Source organism: Manis pentadactyla, chromosome 7 (assembly GCF_030020395.1).
Source record: "Manis pentadactyla isolate mManPen7 chromosome 7, mManPen7.hap1, whole genome shotgun sequence".
Taxonomy (NCBI): domain Eukaryota; kingdom Metazoa; phylum Chordata; class Mammalia; order Pholidota; family Manidae; genus Manis; species Manis pentadactyla.
The window spans coordinates 31,324,375-31,341,142 of NC_080025.1; the positions used below are offsets into that span (position 1 = coordinate 31,324,375).

At 48.2% G+C, this 16,768-nt stretch overlaps 1 protein-coding gene across 8 annotated transcripts in view; it reads left to right on the forward strand.

Annotated features, from left to right (window-relative positions):
* Positions 1 to 16,768, forward strand: part of ANK1 (ankyrin 1) — a 203,314-nt gene that overhangs the window by 113,547 nt on the left and 72,999 nt on the right. For all 8 annotated transcript variants that reach the window (XM_057505220.1, XM_057505221.1, XM_057505216.1 and 5 more), the window contains exons 3-6: positions 9,915 to 10,013; positions 14,061 to 14,159; positions 14,699 to 14,797; positions 15,794 to 15,979. In XM_057505220.1, coding sequence (XP_057361203.1) covers positions 9,915 to 10,013; positions 14,061 to 14,159; positions 14,699 to 14,797; positions 15,794 to 15,979 — 483 coding nt within the window. The remainder of the gene's footprint in view (positions 1 to 9,914; positions 10,014 to 14,060; positions 14,160 to 14,698; positions 14,798 to 15,793; positions 15,980 to 16,768) is intronic.

Genomic DNA, 16,768 nt, shown 5'->3' on the forward strand with positions numbered 1-16,768 from the left:
TGAAGAGTTTGGTGTGTATCTTGTCATACCTTCTCTATGCATCTGTAAATGCATAGAGGAATGTCATTGTTTCCTGAGCACCATTACACTGTTTTATTCCGGAATTGTGAAATTAAGGGGAAGCTCTGAGATCAAAGCAATTCTATCGTTTCGAAGCTCCATAGATTGAGGCCTGTGAGGTGATGTGACACCTTCAGGGGGACAGTTCAGAGGCCTCAACAACTTAATCCAGGGTTCTTTCCTGTAAAGCCCCCAGCCCCTCTTCTGAAGGTCTGGCTCTTCTTATCTTTTTAAAGGAATGCCAAGATCTCGGACACAGAAACTCTTTCTAGTCCATAGGAGATATTCTTAGCTGCTGAGCTGAATTTTAGAGTCCCGTCTTCTCATTGACCCGAGCTCACACTTCCTCCTCCGGCCTCCCAAAGGGCCATCAGCCCCTGCGCCGATCTGCTGCTGAGCAGTGGGACCTCCCGAGCACGGAGGCTGCGAAAGTCCTGTGCATAGAGTGGAGAGAAGGAGACCGGGACTGGTTCACCTCCTTGCTGAGCTCTGAAATCATTGTGGATTTTTTCTTTCTTTTTTTATAAAAGGTAATGAAAAGCATGAGAGTGTTTTCCCTCCTCATGGGTATCTAGTAAACATGAATCTTAGGAGCTACCGAAGTAGGGGAGCTAAATTTAGATTGTAATAAAGCAGGAGGGGAACGTGCTTGGAGCCCGTCTTGCTCCTTTCCATCTGCACCACCTCTTTCTGGGCCTGTAATTTCCTTTCAGTTTCTGCTCTTGTTCTACATTCCCTGTCCCTGGACAAGAGACAAGTTGGTGAAAGAGATTAGGTGTGATTTTTCACTAGGATGATAGCAATTACTTCAGCTCTTTCTGGCTTCTGATTCATTAGATTCCAGGATCACATATTATTAGCAGACCTTTCCCATCAAGCAGTCTCAGGGGATCCATGCGGTATCTGAGTCAGAAAGAGGCTGTAAGTAAGTAAGGTGGCCTTGCGGGGCATGATGCTTGCCCTCCAGAAGAGGTTTCCCCATCGCCTGGCTCTGTACAGGGCTGTGGGCTGCTCTCCTGTCATGGTTTGATGGCATTCCAGGCTTTCCATCCTGGAATAATCTCAGAACTCTGAGAAAGCTGGCACCTCATGGGTGCAGCTTTGGACACTGGAGGGATGTGTGCGCTCAGCATCTCACACTGGCTCTGAGTGCTTAGGCACGCGGGAACCCTAAGGGGCTCCCATCCCCTCCCACACCCAGATTCTCCATTGCCATTTTACTGCATTTGCATTTCCTGTCTACACATCTACATCCCGAGGATTGTAGGGTGACCTAATTCCCCATCAGCCATGAACATTCCAGTGTGCACCACCCAAAGGAAGGACACTTCCACATAACCACTCTACAAGCCTCCCTATCAGGAGATGAACACTGACCCAGCACAACCATTCATAGACCTCATTACAAGGTTACCAGCTGCCCCCAAAATGAGAGGGATTTCTCCCTCCCGCTCTGTTCTAGAAGTCTGGGTCTCATCAGCCTCCTGCAATCTGGAACACATCCTCAGTCTTTTCCTGTCTCTCCTGTTCTTGGCAGTCTCCCATTCCGTAGCTTGAACCTCACCTGGTCTGCTGCAGTTTCCTATAACCAGACTGAGACAATGCATTCTTGGCAGGAATTGTATAGAAATCATGCTCCCTTTCCACCCCTAGTGGTATTTGCCTTGATTTCCTGGTGAAGGTGGTACCTGCCAGGTTTTTCTGCATGAAATCATTGATTTTCCCCTTTGTAGTGGTTAGTATTTTAGGGGTATCTGCTGTAATGCCAACATCTGTTCCTCATCAAACTTCCAAACCAACCTTGGTGTACACTGATAGCTTCTTCCTGCTACCAAGGCTGTTCAAAGAGTGATTCTCCATCTCTACACCATTCCTTCTCCATTTATTGGCTGCCATTCTACTAAAGGATATGTTTTTCCTCCTCCTTCATTGATTTTTTTTTTTTACTATTTACTTATACCTGTTCAAACTCATGGGCTGGTTCTTATTTTATTTGATGGGCTATAATCTGATACGCTCATGATTTGTTCTGATGTTCAAACCTAGGTTAGGCGGGTAGGAGTGCTCTCTGTTCTCTTAGGTATCCTCATCGTTCTCTGAGCGTTTCTTCACTTTCTGGGACAAGGTGTCAAGGGTCATTTTGTATTTTCCCTGCCCCAGCCCTGGATCAGCCATTTTTCCAAGGCTCCCTGGTTCTTTTCAGTGGAGGTTGGTAGTTAGACACCAAAATCTGGCCACTGAATATGCCCATTGCTACTGATTGTGGTGTGTGTACACACATCTCTAACTATTTCTATATATCTCTCTCTCTGTATACATTTTAAAAGTCCATAAGATCACAACAGTTCTTCCAATTCTAGTCCAACACCTCAGGGATTTTTGTGCCCTCTCCTCTTTCCATGTTTGTAAGCACGTTGGACAGTGAGAAACCTGACTCTCCCCGACTCCCTGCTGCTGGCGCCTCTGCAGGGCACCCCGTCTGGTTCACTGCCCTGCTGCCTCAGATGCCAACCTCTCTGAGCTGGGAAGGGACAGAGGAGAAAGGGAAGGGAAGATGGGAAAAGTCCCATTCCCTTTGACTTCATTTCTGTTTTGGCTGAAAATGTAATGCAGACAATTTGAGGAAAGGAATCGAAGCTTACATTGGTCTGGTCCTTTTTTTTGCTAGCAGCTCAGCCCACCTCCTTGTCAAGCCGTGGTGATAGCCACGCATTCTTCCCTGCCCTTTATCGCTCGTTTGCTCATCATCTCCTCTGCCTTTGGTTTCCATGATTTTTGCCTTTCTTTGCCGTCAAGTTCAGGATTTGAGGAATGACAACTATTTCAAATCCTGTTTTTCTCTCCATAGGCCCTTTTTAGATTCTTATTTCCTACTCTGTTTCAGGGCTGCAGACCCACAAATATGTAAAGTCAGTGATCTTGCTCCTCAAATGGGGAATAGCAGTAGAGCAAAGCTAGAGGTCACAACAGTGCAGGCTGGTCATTTTGGGGGAATTAAATTTCTGTCACATATAGTCTAATCTCATGTCCTCTGGATAGATAATACAAACTAATAGAGAATCCAGATTGAATAGGAAAGTGGAACATTAAATATAAAAACCTAGATGTGTGACCTTCTCTGTGTATACCCTTGTCCCTATTACGGGCAGGATCTTCTGACCGGTTCTTTACTGGCCACATGGTGAAGTGGAGTGTTGTCTTGGGGGAAAGTTACCTAGAGGCCTCTCTCCCCCACCTCTTTTTGGTTTGCTCTGGGGCCCTCAGACTTCTGGACTTTCTCTGCCAGGACACTTGACCTACTCTCCCAAGATTCCAGTCCTTTCTTTCTCCATCAAAACTTCCCCTGGCCAGTGCTCCATTGCCTCTTGGCCTGGCTAGAGGGAAGCCAACTAATCTGCTAAACAAAACCAATAACACAGTAGTGGGAGTTATGAATTTAAAAGGTCATGCTTCCTGAATACTGCATTAGCACATGAGCTGAAGTCCTTTTCTGGGGAGACATTGCTTAGCTCATGAACAGGGAGGGGGACTGACATACTATGTTTCAGGGGTGTGGGGTGTGAGGAGCAGGTGGGCCTCAAGGTCCTCAGGACACAGTCGGAGGCTGCCTGCTCCCTGGGCGCAGGGACAACCATGTGTGTGGGTAAAATGAACATCTGCAAGCCGAGTAGATACAAGGGCTGTGTGCCTGCACGAGAATGTAGCCGTCAGCTTTTGAGATGTTCTTGTAATTTTCAAAGGGATCTTAGGACACTCTGGCATTTCTATTTGAAACCATCCTCTGTTCTGGACAGGAGTTAAGTTTCCTATGACATGTCTACTGTATTTGTACATTTAGAGATCAATTAGTATAATTGGAGCAACCAGAGATGCTAAACAGAAGAATAATTTACTGAGAACAAATGTCTGGAATCGTGTATTTTGCCAATGGAATTTCTCACAGTTGGTACAAGAAAATACTCCAAATTAAATCATTCAGGCTGAATGTGATTTTCTTCTTCTTGTGAAAAATGTTAAAAGAAGCACAGCCTGGCTGATGTCTCTGCTCCTCCCATTGGACAGATTGCTTCTCAAAAGAATCCTCTACACTAACATTTTACCTGAAAAAGAGCAAAAGCAGATGAAAAACTCCAGGTGTATGTGCTTGGCATGAATATCTTTGCCAAAAAAGATCCTGAAAGGGTTGTCTGTGATATTGGGACCATGTGGGATGAGATCATATGGGACCCAGTGGCCTCAGAGGCTCTCAGTGTAGGGGGTGTGTAGGATATAAAAAGCTTTGAAGAACGTCGCTCCCACCCTAAGAGTGAAAAAAGCCTGGATAATCTATAAATTTATCATTTTTCTTGAGTCCTTTTGAATGCTCACATTGCAACCAAGGTCACTGAATTACAAAGAGCAACAGGCCCTTCCAAGGAGGGGGCTGCTGTTTCCGCTCTGGCAGAGTACAGGAGAAAGATGCAGCTGCCATACAAGCCAAAATCTTAGCAGATTCTTAAAATTCCATGTGGATTGCAGTGTGTCCAGAGAGAACCTCCCTCTGCAGCACAGGAGTGTAGGAGGTGCTTGGCGGCTGTGGAGATTAGAGTGGAAGGGAGGAACAGACAAAGCTTTGCCTTCTTTCTCAGACTCTTCCCTTATGTGAAGCAAAAGCAAGCCATCTCACCTTCAGACCATAAACAAAAATCCGTTCTCCATAGGGAGGGATAGAAACAAACTGTCTCCACCCCTGGAGAGGGCAGAAACATTCTTTCCTCAGGACTCAGACAAAGATCCTGTGCTGCTGCTGGAAAGGCAGAGGCAAAACCCCTGCGCCCCTGGGGGAGGGCTGGAGGCTGTCCTGGACCAATACATGGGCAGAGGTCTGCTTCTGTGGGAGGAGAACTAGAAACTCCCACCCAGGACCCAGTACAGAGACCAGGTAGGTTTTGCTGTCACAGAGAAGAGAGGAAGGAATGCTAAAGAAAGAAAAGTCACCTTCAAGGTCCAAGTACAAGGCCTTTTGAGGCCTTGGTCCTAAGATGGAAGCTGGACCAGGACAAAAGAGAACTTCCATGCTCCCTACTGCTGGGAGGGGAGCAAGAGCATGGAGAAAGACCCCAGTTAAGGCACAGGTATGCAGGGATGGCTGAAAACTAGGGGAGATGAGGAACACAGAAAACCCTCCAGCACCCCAGCTCCAGCTCTAAGCTCAAGGTAACAGCAACCTACCTCTAAGGGAGTTTAAGGGCTGTGATGCACTCAAGGGAACAACAAAACCCAGACCAAAACCAAATCCTGATTAGATTGACTCAGCTCCCCTGCCCCCAGGCAGACAACTTCACCAAAGAAGAGCCATATCCCTTTCCAGGCTTAAATGTCATTTACTTCAGTCTCTACTGCTCTTCTACATACAATATCTGGCGTTCAATTAAAAATTACAACACACACATACACAAAAGTCAAAAAACTAAACCATTGTCAAGAGACAAAGCAATCAACAGAATGAGACTCAGAGATGACCTGGGTGTTGGAACTATCAGATGGACTTCATAGTAACTGTGACTACTCTGTCGAAGGATCAAGTGGGGATAGTGGACAACATTCATGAAGAGATGGGAAATTTCAGCAGAGAGATGGAAACTATAAGAAAAAGTCAAGGGAAAGGTAAGAAATAAAAAAACAACGCTTTTTTGGTGATGAGGAATTTCTCCAACAGGATAATCAATAGACTGGACATAGCTGAGGAAAGAGTTAAAGAACTTGAAGATAGGTTCATAGAAATGATCAAAACTGAAACAAAAGAGAAAAAAGAGTGGGGAGAGAAAAGCAAAACAGAGCAGCCAAGAGCTGTAGAACAATATCAGCTGGTCTGACATACATATAATTGTAGACCCAGAGGAGGCGTCTTTAGGAAGAGGACCCTGGCAAGCTGGTATTTTCCAGAAAAAGGCTTGTGGTTAAAACATGGCCACAAGTAGTTGCTACTTTGCTCTCCGACTTCTAATTTAGTTGAAGCATTCACGTTCATATTCCTCCACCTTCTTCTTGCTCACCTTCTCCACCTAGTTATTTGGGGGAAGAAATATGTGATTCCACCTGCCTCCCATACTCCCCTTTACCAGTCTGACTGTCTTTGGGCATCTCGAAGAGGGGCTGAGAAGGACTGCCGGAGTAGCTAAAAGATGCCAGGCAAGGTTCAGCAGCCTGCCTTTTACTTTTAGCAAACAACTTAAACTTGACTTAACTAAAATAAAACACATGGGTCCTGGTCTGGAAAAGGTGGTAGGTTACAGTTCACCTCTGTCCATAGTTATAGCTAAGAACACATAGCTTGTGTCATTTGTACCCCTCCCCCTCCTTATTTGAGAATAAAAAATCTGTTTAAAGGAAAGAAAATATTAAATACAGTATTTATCAATGTAATACTCTTTTGAAATGCCAGAAGTGATCTCCTGTATAGACTAGTGATACATTTAACAGGACCGTTGTACAAGCTCCTTTTTGTATAAGTGCAGTAAATTCATTTTCAGACATTCAGCGACTTCTGCTGCTGGACAGTGACCAGCCATCCACCCGCTGAGGCCAACTCCTGGAGAAAACTTGTGCTGTGGGTCTGGAGTTTGTGAATCCCTTGAATTCTGGTGCTTCCTGGAAGGAAGAAAAGAGCATTTGCTGAGGATACCTGGGAGCATAGTTTCTAAAATTTTAGCTCCTGGGTTTAGAATTTAAACTCTAACATGGCTTCTCATCTTGCCACTGTTAATGAACTAACAAGCTATGTGTAGGTTGCCTTAAAAGGCCTCTGGGAAGCTTTCCTGATGCTCTTGACAGAACAGCTCCTTTGTCCTCTGTGCCATCTAGGTTTAGGCCTGCTATTTTTGGCATTTTGGGCATGATTTTGCATATATTTATGTATGAGTTTCCTCCACTAATTGAGCTCTCCACTAATTGAGGATTTGTGTTTCATTCATCGCTAGCCTTGCATTAGGTGATTTGTAGTGACTACAGATGTGGTTGAGGCCATGTTTGTTATGACCATGTTCTATGGGCGATCTTGTTCTGCATGAAATTCCTGGCCCTTCTTGCATACCTGTCATAGCTATGCCAAGTGGGGCATAGTTGTGTGGCTCTCATGAGGACGTTGGATTCAGATCACCAGAGTAGTAGACTTGGAAATCACTTAGGTGGACTATGTTGAAACTAACAAACACTAAAAATAAAGTGAGAAAAATAAGAAGTCGTAGAGAAAAAAGATCATTGAACCAGGATCTGGGATGTAAACTGAGTGAAGCTGCCAGGAGTGCAGCTTTGGGAGGGAAGCAGAGGGATAGTTATTGTGCTCTTAGCCCTACGCTGCCTAGTGATCCAAAAAGGGGCAATGTGCTTTCATCATCTGAGAAAAAGAAACATTCTAGTTCCTAGCAGCAAAAAAAATCCAAAGCCCTTTTTTCCTAGGAAATCCAGGTTTGTTCTGTCCCCTAGAAAGGCTATTGTGGCCTGAGCTAATCATGTGAGCCCTCTGGACCTTGATTTCTTCCTCATTCAGGGATTTCTAATATTCCCTTTGGCTCTAGCATTCTCTGGACAGATACATGTCTAGAATCCCTCTGGACTGAGATCCTGACACAGGCTCCAAAGAGCAGGGACTTTCACCCCGAGCATTAGTGGTAAACTTAGGTGTTTTCCTCCTAGACTTGCCAGCTTCCCAGCTTTGAGGCGCTCAGGACCAGCAGATGCTCATGGAGGTGCCCAGGTCACCCAAGTAAGCACTAAAACCCCAGCGGCCGGCACCACACTCACTGCTGCCAGGCAGAGTGTCCTGCGGAAAGCAGGCTGCGGCCGCTACTGAGACTCGCACAGCCATAAACACCACCCAACTTCCAAGTGATCACAGGGAACCTTCCAGACCTCCACGCTGGGTTTGAAGGGGGGATTGCAGATTGTAGTGCTCCCAGGAGGCAGGAGGGGCTCCTGTGCAGACGTGCCCCAGGGCAGAGCTGAGGACACAGAGCTGCAAAGCTCCAGGCTTGCAGAGCACCAGTCACTTGACAAAGTGCTTTTCATTACTTTTCAGTGAATTTGTGTTTTGCAAATTGTTTTGAGGGGAACTGGCTGAGGAGCCCAGTGCCCTTCTCCCTCCCCAGATCCCTGTTCTAACAGACTCTGGTGTCCCTTCCAGTTATGAAGCTGGCTCTGACCTAGCCTTTATCCAATAAATTCATTCACGCCAGGGTGCATGCTTCTTTAGTAGCTGCAAGAGGGAGAAATCCAGTGGTGATTTTCAGGAGTTTGCAAGGGGAAATATTGGGTGAGCGGGGCCCCACCACCACCCCCCAATCCACACACATCCTGGCAAGGCTGGCTGTGCTGATATGCAAAGATGTGGCCAAGTGCAATCTGCATGTTTCGGGGTGCAGGGAGGGCCTGATCAAAATAGGAAGTAGGCAAAGTTCCCTTGGAGCCCACTCTCTGTTCTCCGACACCCAAGGCCCCTGTTGCATTTGCCCTTCCATTCTCCCATCAGGGGCTACCTTTCCCATCTCCTTACATCAGTGTTTACTCATTACTTTCCTCTGCTGGCTTTAGAAAACAGGACTAATCTCTTAAGGGGTTAATGTACTGCCCCTCCCAGGTACAGTATTTGTGTTTTAAAAGCTATTTCCTGAAAATGATGCCTTGGCACAAAAGGAGAGTGGCAATTTCAGGGAATTTTAGAGGCAGGGCTGTGGAGATATTTAGAGAAAGGTGAGTGGTAGACCCTCAAATTGCACCCTCAGGAGCCAAGTGCCCCATCTAAGTAGCAAGGATCTTTTTTTTATCAGTCAGAGCCTGCACTGGCTGTGGGGCGTCCCCTGTAAGGGAACCTTCTAGAACAGAGTTGACCAAAATAGGAGACAGCAGGGAGTGGGAGAAAAGGGCAGACTTCTGGTGGGCAAGGAGGACAGGCAGGAACACAGAAGGGGAGGATGGAGATGGCTGACCCGTGAAGACCACTCTCTACATGGACCCATGCTCCCCTCATCATGGGACTTGAGATTTAGTTCCAACACGTTGTCCAAATTATTTGTGGCTTTAAGTAGTGCTCTTTGAAGGTGACTGTTGCCAGAGAGTTTTAAGACCTCCAAGTGCGGGCATCAGAGGAGCAGGAAGGAGGCACCAGGGGGCTTGGGTAAGGCTTGAGCAAGGCAGCTTTCCGGAGAGCCCAGGAGTGGCCCCACCTGATGGGGTGCGGACCTCCACTGTCAGTTAGGGTCCTGCTTTTGTGGGCAGGTGATTGGGTGTGGAAAATGTGTGCTCTCTTTTTTTTTTCTGCTAAAATTTAACTGTCAAACCAGCTTTGGTCACATTGAAATGGCAAGTGGCCAAGGGGCCATACTGATTCTTCTGTTGAGAAAATCTGACAACCAGACCATTGGTGGTATTTAGTTCTCATACGACCTCATTCCAAAATTTACTATTTTACTGAATATCCATCTCCATCTACAAATGTTTAGGATGCACTGGTGTTGTTGATTTGCTTTTACTAGTTGCTGCTGTGAACATGAGCTAGGGGTTGAAATGGTATCAATCATGTCCATGGTGCAGATACCCCAAACCCGGCTGTGATCCGAACATGGAAGTCACCTATGGGCTTCGTGCAAGCTGCCCCACACTTGATTCCCATCCAGGGAGGGAGGGTTGGGCTTGTTATCACCTTCTCTGCCTGTCCCTGCTCTCCTGTTATCTGAGGCTTCCACGGAAGAGGCTGGGCAGACGCCACTCAGGGCCCACCCTCCGCACATCTAGTCGTGGGGAAGGCACCTCATTCCGGCCACTTGGAGCAGCAGAATGCAGTCCTCTAACTGTTCTTCCTGCCTCTCTGCTCTTTACAGAATGGGCTGAATGGCTTGCACCTGGCCTCCAAAGAAGGCCATGTGAAGATGGTGGTTGAACTTCTGCACAAAGAAATCATTCTAGAAACAACAACCAAGGTATGTCTGGTAGGGAGCAGGACAGCTTCTCATGGAAAATTCAAGCATGTGGATCCCTCACGTATTGTCCCGGACCCTGGAGGAGAAACCAGCCCTTCATGAGAGAAACCCACACATGCTTCCAAATTTCTCCTGCCCTTCCAGTCTTTCCAAGTTCCTGTGAGTCCCTGAAGTCTCAGGGGCCCTATTTCCACAGAGATTCAGTGGGCTTTCCTTCATCCTCATCACTAGATTATAAATCTAAACATAAAACCCTTTTCCCAGTGGCCCAGTGGCTCCTCAGGGTCTTTGACTCAAACACAGGGGCTAAGAGCCCCGGAAGCCCCCCCCAGTCAGATGCTCAGGCAAATCCTAGTTGAGAGGCTTCACCCCCTGGGACCTTACCAAGATGCTCAGCCAGTGAGAAGCCTCAGTTTCCTCATCTATAAAGTGGAGGTTGTAATATTTGGTTGCAGGACTGGTATGCAAATTAAATGAGAAAGTGTGTATGAAATGGCACATAGGAAGGGGTTACCAAGTATTGGTCACTATATAGTAAAAGAGAGTCGATCCTTCTCATTTCTTCAGCAGAAAGAATTTCTGAAGAATTTCTTCCTTGTGCAGCCCTACTGATTACCTCAAACAGCATTCTCTTTCACTAGGAGGTATTTGGCATAGGCTGATATCACACCCCTGATGGTGATAAATTTCTCCCCATAGCAATTGATTATCATACCATCATACCGATCAGACACCACCTTCACAAAATTGATGCATCTACAGGTTGCAAAATCAGTTTTATGACTTACATACGTGCATCTTATTGTTGATTAAATAAGAATGCTGCCAGCATTTCAAAACAAAACACTAAACAACAAACAATACCTCTATTTACTAACGCATGTCTGGCTTCCTCTTCTCTTCCCTCCTGGTTACTTCCCGTGGGCTTCCTCTTGGGCATGTCCCTCCAGCCTCTTATCTGTCATTCACTGTTTATTAAACATGATCTCACACATAGCCTGGGTTTCAGCTCCTCACAGCAAACATTTTGCTGCTTCTCAAGCAGAGAACCAGAAGAACAGTATGTAGAGAACAGGCATAATGTATGGTTATGAAGTGAACTACCAAAATATTATGAAGGTACGATCATCTTGAGAGGTAATATTCTATAATTTTCATGTCATTTCCTGAAGGTGAAAAGATCTCACTGGTAAAATAGACTGAGCTGCTCTTCCTGAAAGTATATGGAGCACTTTTTTTCCCCAACCCCATGACAAATACCCATTGCTCCCACCCTGCTTCCTTTGTGGAGAAAGGGATGCAATCATTTTTCCCTCTGAGGCTGTCACATATGACCTGGCTGTAAGCAGCGTGTCATCTGATGGCTCTGTGGGGACCTGGGTGACTTTACTTCCCCTGGCGCTGCCCCAATGGCTGCAGAAAAGTTCTGTGTCAGCACTTTTACTCTTTCCGAAATTCCCCCTTTGATTGTTATTTTGCAAGTGAACATTTGGCGTGTCTTTGTTATTTATAGAAATCTTGTAAGCCAGCATGCTTTCTGAATGCCGTACAGAGGAGGGAGGGAGAAAGGGTGAAGCTGAATCCGTGGGCAAACAAGAGTCATAACAGAGTGGGAAATTGTAATGGGTCTCGCAAGCAGAAGGGCGATGGAAAAAAAAGAATAGAAAGCAAAGCACACAGAATTTCCCAGTCGGTGCTTAGAAATATTAGAAGCCCCAAAGCATTCCCTCCCCATCTTCCCATCCCCGTCCTTCAGAGGCCACAGCTCAGCAGATCAGCAGATACAGCCTTCTGCTCACAATCATTCAACACCTAATTCAGCTATTTCTTTCCATGAGTGCTGTGGCTCCCTGGAAATGGAAAGATTGGGTGTTGTGGATCAAATAGATCTAAGAAAGTCTTGCTGCTTCTTCAGGGGCTTGCCCTTCATGCAGAGGGAGGGGCAGAGAAGCCCACAGCCCCTGTACTGGGGACTCCCACCCCAGGGCCGGGGCTTCTCCCTGAGCCGTGCGCTGTGTGCCTGTGTGTGTGGTGGGGGTCTGTTTCCCAGGGTCTTTCCTTTGCTATTACTCCTCCCCGATGCCACACTCAACCCAGATCCAGAAGGCACAGGCCACCATCCACAGCCCGGGCTCCCCACCTGCCAGCTTGCCTCCACATGGGCCGTGCGGGCAGAGCCCTGCTGCAGTGTGCTTTCAGGCGGGAGGGGCAGGTGGAAAGAAACGTTCCAGTAACTTCTTGAGAGCAGGGAGCCTGAGCCTCTGGCATCTCTGTCCCTCATGCCAGTGTGTGCCGATCAGATGAATGGGCACAGCACACCTCCTTCTACCTGGGGAGACTTGGAGTCCTGAGTCCTGATTTCTAGAGAAGCTTCTGGTGCCAACGGCTGTGCTCCAGTTGGTACAGCAAGTGAACTGGACCTAGGTGCCAAGGCCTCTAAATGCAGCCTCTTTGGACTTCTATGAAAAATGATTAGCATCTATACATTCATTTCTGGCACTAATTCTCTCTAGGATACTGAGGAAGAGCCCTTTTGTTTATCAAATGGGACATAAGGAGAAATCAAAGAGACAACTTCAAGAGGCAACAAGCAAGATGTTCCTGCCGGGCACAGGCCGCACTTTGGGAGCAAAGGCCTGAGCCCCTTGCAGCCCCCAGGCCACCTTCAGTGGGGTGCTCGGGGCAGCAGTGGCTGGGTGGCCAATGGAGCTTGGTCCCATGCGGCTCAGCTCCCCCTGGGGGAGGGTGCTTTTCTGCCAGGTGACAGGTGCCTCCACGCATGGACTGGGTTTGAGGTCTTGTCTGTCAGGGCTTGGGCTGCTGAGGTAGACTCACAAGTGTTTATGGAGTTTAGTTAAAAACTACGTACATACTGTCTGAACCAGAGAAAATGAGGTGGTTTGAGATCTTCGCTCCATAAGTAGCACAGGGACAGATAGGCCCAGCTGTGGTCCTGTTTTCTCCCACCCATCGTACTTAAAAGAAGTTGCCAAGCGGGGCCTGAATGGCCCACCTCTCCCTGAGCCGAGGTGCCAGCGGGTCCCAAAGAGGATGTGCCGATGTTCCAGCCCCAGGACGTCCTGGAGGCAGGAAGGAGCCTGGCAGGAAGGTTGGCGTCCTGCAGCAGGAAAAGCCTGCTGGGACTGAACCCCAGCTAGGAGTTGTTAAATATTCAGAATGAATCCAGATGAGAAAACCTGACCTTTCCACCCACCTTCTCAGAACCTGCCTGGTTTCATGTCTCTGTTACTGGATCTTAGCTTTTAGAAAGTTTTACTTTACAACAACCATAGACTTCATTTTCTTCTAGTGTTTCTTCTCCTGGCTCTTCTCTCTTCTTTGGTGGCCCCTAGCTCATTATATTGTACTTATTAATATTTCAAGTATTCTTTATTTGTATTTTCCTTTGCCAAATTTTATTCTATTTATTTTCCCCCATTACTTTCCTATTTTTGTTCTTTTCCCTGCAGACATTATATAGCTCATTTATCACCCCACAACCCTTGTTCATATCTCTCTCCTTTCTTTTTCTATTTGATGCTTTACTCGTTCTCATCCCTTCCATCCCCTGTGGCCCCTGGGTGTTCCCATGACAGTAGCAGGGTGCTGAGCCCACAGAAGCTGCCCACCGCCTCCTCCCGAATGCCCCGGCCTCATGGGCTCCGCACTGCCCTGCAGTCACAGGTCGAGAGGAGCTGCATGTCCAGAGCCAGCTTGCCTGGTGAGCCTTGCGGGGTGTGTCCCAAGGAAGGCAGACTGTCTGTCTGCCTATGACAGGCCACTATGTCCGCACACAGCCCATTTCCAGGTGCTGACAAGTTGGGTTTTTTATCCTTTAGCATTATTTTTTTCCTAGGAAACAGAATAATTTCCATCATTGGGCTTTCAGGACTATTTCAAGATGTATGAGGCAGGAGCATCATACAGGCACCTATCCCTTTTGGCCATAAAGAAACCCACTGCCCCACCACCAGCCAGCACCCTTTGACAGGCACTACACAGGCCCACCGGGAACCCTCCCCTGTTCCTCCTTCCCCTGTGTTTCAGAAAGGGAACACCGCTCTGCACATAGCTGCGCTCGCTGGCCAGGATGAGGTGGTCCGGGAGCTCGTCAACTATGGTGCCAATGTCAACGCCCAGTCACAGGTGATGGGTCCCCCTGAGCTGGGCTGCTTCTCCTGTGTTTCTGCTGCACAGCAAGCACACCGGCTCCTGTGGGCATGCACACGCTGCGCAGCCGAGTCTGGGTTCACGAGCAGTGTGTCTCCCAGCAATGACGAAGGAGTCCTTTACTACCTTTTCATGCTTTTACTGCACATTCTAAGCACAATGTGGGTGGTCATGGTGGACCCCACCTCCGTTCAAGAAACCCACCAAGCCCATTTACTTAGGGCTCTTCTGGGGAGAGAAACTATGTATGGGCATGGGAAGACATGGGGGAGAAGGGAGTGAAAATAGAAGGGGGGTACGTATGTGCAAATAAAAGCTGATGATGCTGGTGAGGGGCAGAAACAGGCTTCCTCAAGCAGCATCGCCCCCACAGGACCTCCTGTCATAAGCTGCTCAGCTGAGTTGGGTGACATCAGGATGAAGGGGGAGTTACCCTCAAGTTTAGAGGATTTTGCACCTGTTGTAGCCTCTCCCACTAATGAGGGATTTTAATGGCTTTTTATCTTGGGTTACAGAAAGGCTTTACACCCCTGTACATGGCAGCACAGGAGAATCACTTGGAAGTGGTTAAGTTTTTACTGGAAAACGGAGCTAATCAGAATGTGGCCACAGAGGTGAGTACCTTGGGAAAGTGGCCTCACCACTGGGAGTGTCTAGATATGGGATGTTGCTGGGGGACATGCATTCCTGGGATGTGTTGTGATCAGTGTGAAGTGTCATTGAGTGCCCTTGACCTTCACATCGCTGCACTGATCCTGGGGGCGGTCGGGCTGTGCCTGGGAGTAACAGACCAAGTCACGGGTCTCGAGGAGTATGCAGACACACTCAGAGAAATGACATCAGCATCTAGCGCATCCTTCTCACATTAACCAAAACTGAAGGCTGGCCTGGAGAGCGGGCGTGTGTGTGTGTGGTTGACAAGTCTGCCTTGAACCTTAGTGAGAAAGGCTCTTGCTGTGAACCCCCTGGCCACCCTTGGCAAGTCACTGTAGCTCTGATCCTGGGTTTTGTCATTGATGAAATGATGAAGTTGGACTAGTTAGAGCCAAGACATCTCTTGCCCATTAACATTGTGAGACTCAATGATTAGAGGACTTCGATTTCATTCTGCTTTGCCCATTCATGGGGTCCTGTGCCCCTCAGTACACCAACTGATGGGATTATTAACATAGCTCACAACCCAATCCTCAGTACCTGGCGCAGTTTCTAGCATTTGGTTGGTGTTCAATAATGTCCGTGAATTGAATAAATGCATGGCTGTCTGCCTTGCTCCAGGCAGTGACCTGGCACCTGTAGATGGGGTAAGAGGGTAATATGAAAGCCCTTATAGCACTCAGTAAGACTGGGAACAAGATAGAAAGGAAAATCTAAGACATGTTAAAGAAAAATTATTGTAGGCTCTGTGAGATTGTAGAGAAAGAAAGTGGGACCAAGAAAGGCTTCCGGGAGGAGGTGGCATTGAAGCTGAGCTTGAGGGATGAAGAAGGCTTTGAAGTGGAGGAAGGTCATTCAGGCTGAGCCCTGAGGTGTGAAAGCCTGCGACCTGCCTTGAGGGCAGCACGGGGTCAGATAGGCCCAGAGCAAGTCCATCTCTCCCCTTGTCCTCACAGGACGGCTTCACTCCCCTGGCTGTGGCTCTGCAGCAGGGCCACGAGAACGTGGTGGCACACCTCATCAACTACGGGACGAAAGGGAAGGTGCGCCTGCCTGCCCTGCACATAGCGGCCCGCAACGATGACACCCGGACGGCGGCCGTGCTTCTGCAGAACGACCCCAACCCAGACGTGCTTTCCAAGGTGAGGGCAGCCAGGCGGGGGGCCGGGAGAATCCCTGGGCCTGCGCCCCTGAGACCTATGGGCTGCAGAGACATCCTCAATTCCCAACAACTTCTGCAAGAGCAAACCCAGACCAGACAGGGTGTCAGCCGTGGACACCAAGCATAGCTCCTGCAGTGCCTTCAGATTCCCACCCGTGACACACGGGACCCCGGTAGACAGCCCCACTTTAATCCCCCAGTGACGCTGAGAAAAATGTGCTCGGCCTGGAGCAGGAAAAGTTCTGGCTTCTCCAGGTCATCCAGGAAAGTGTCCAGGCTGGGCAGGTGGGTCTCCATCCAGAGTGAAGCTTTGGAATGGCAGCAGGAGGTGTTCTGGAACTTCATCCCTCTCTCTTCTCCTGGCTGCCCCCTAGTGGGGTGACAGAGGTGTCCCCACACCCAGAGATGACAATGTGGAGGGCTCCCTCGGGTGCCCGGACAGCTGACCTGCTGGAAGACTGACGTCTGAGGCACTGGTGATCCACTGTCTATAGGTTCAGGCTCCTCATCACTTCTCATATCTGGGGAATGGATTTGCACTGAGTTATATACATTGTCCCCTGTCCCCAGTGGGCCCTGGGTTTTTTCTGGTGAATGTTGACTGGATCAGGCATGGTCTGAGGTTGGGGGGCAGCATGATGCCGCCAGTGGACTCACTCTGGGGTCAGAGGACAGCTGCCGACCAGCCAGCAGGGTCATTCCGTTGTAGGGGCAAAAGCAATCCCTGGAATTAGGGTCATGGACCCATAACACTTTTCATTCATGAAGT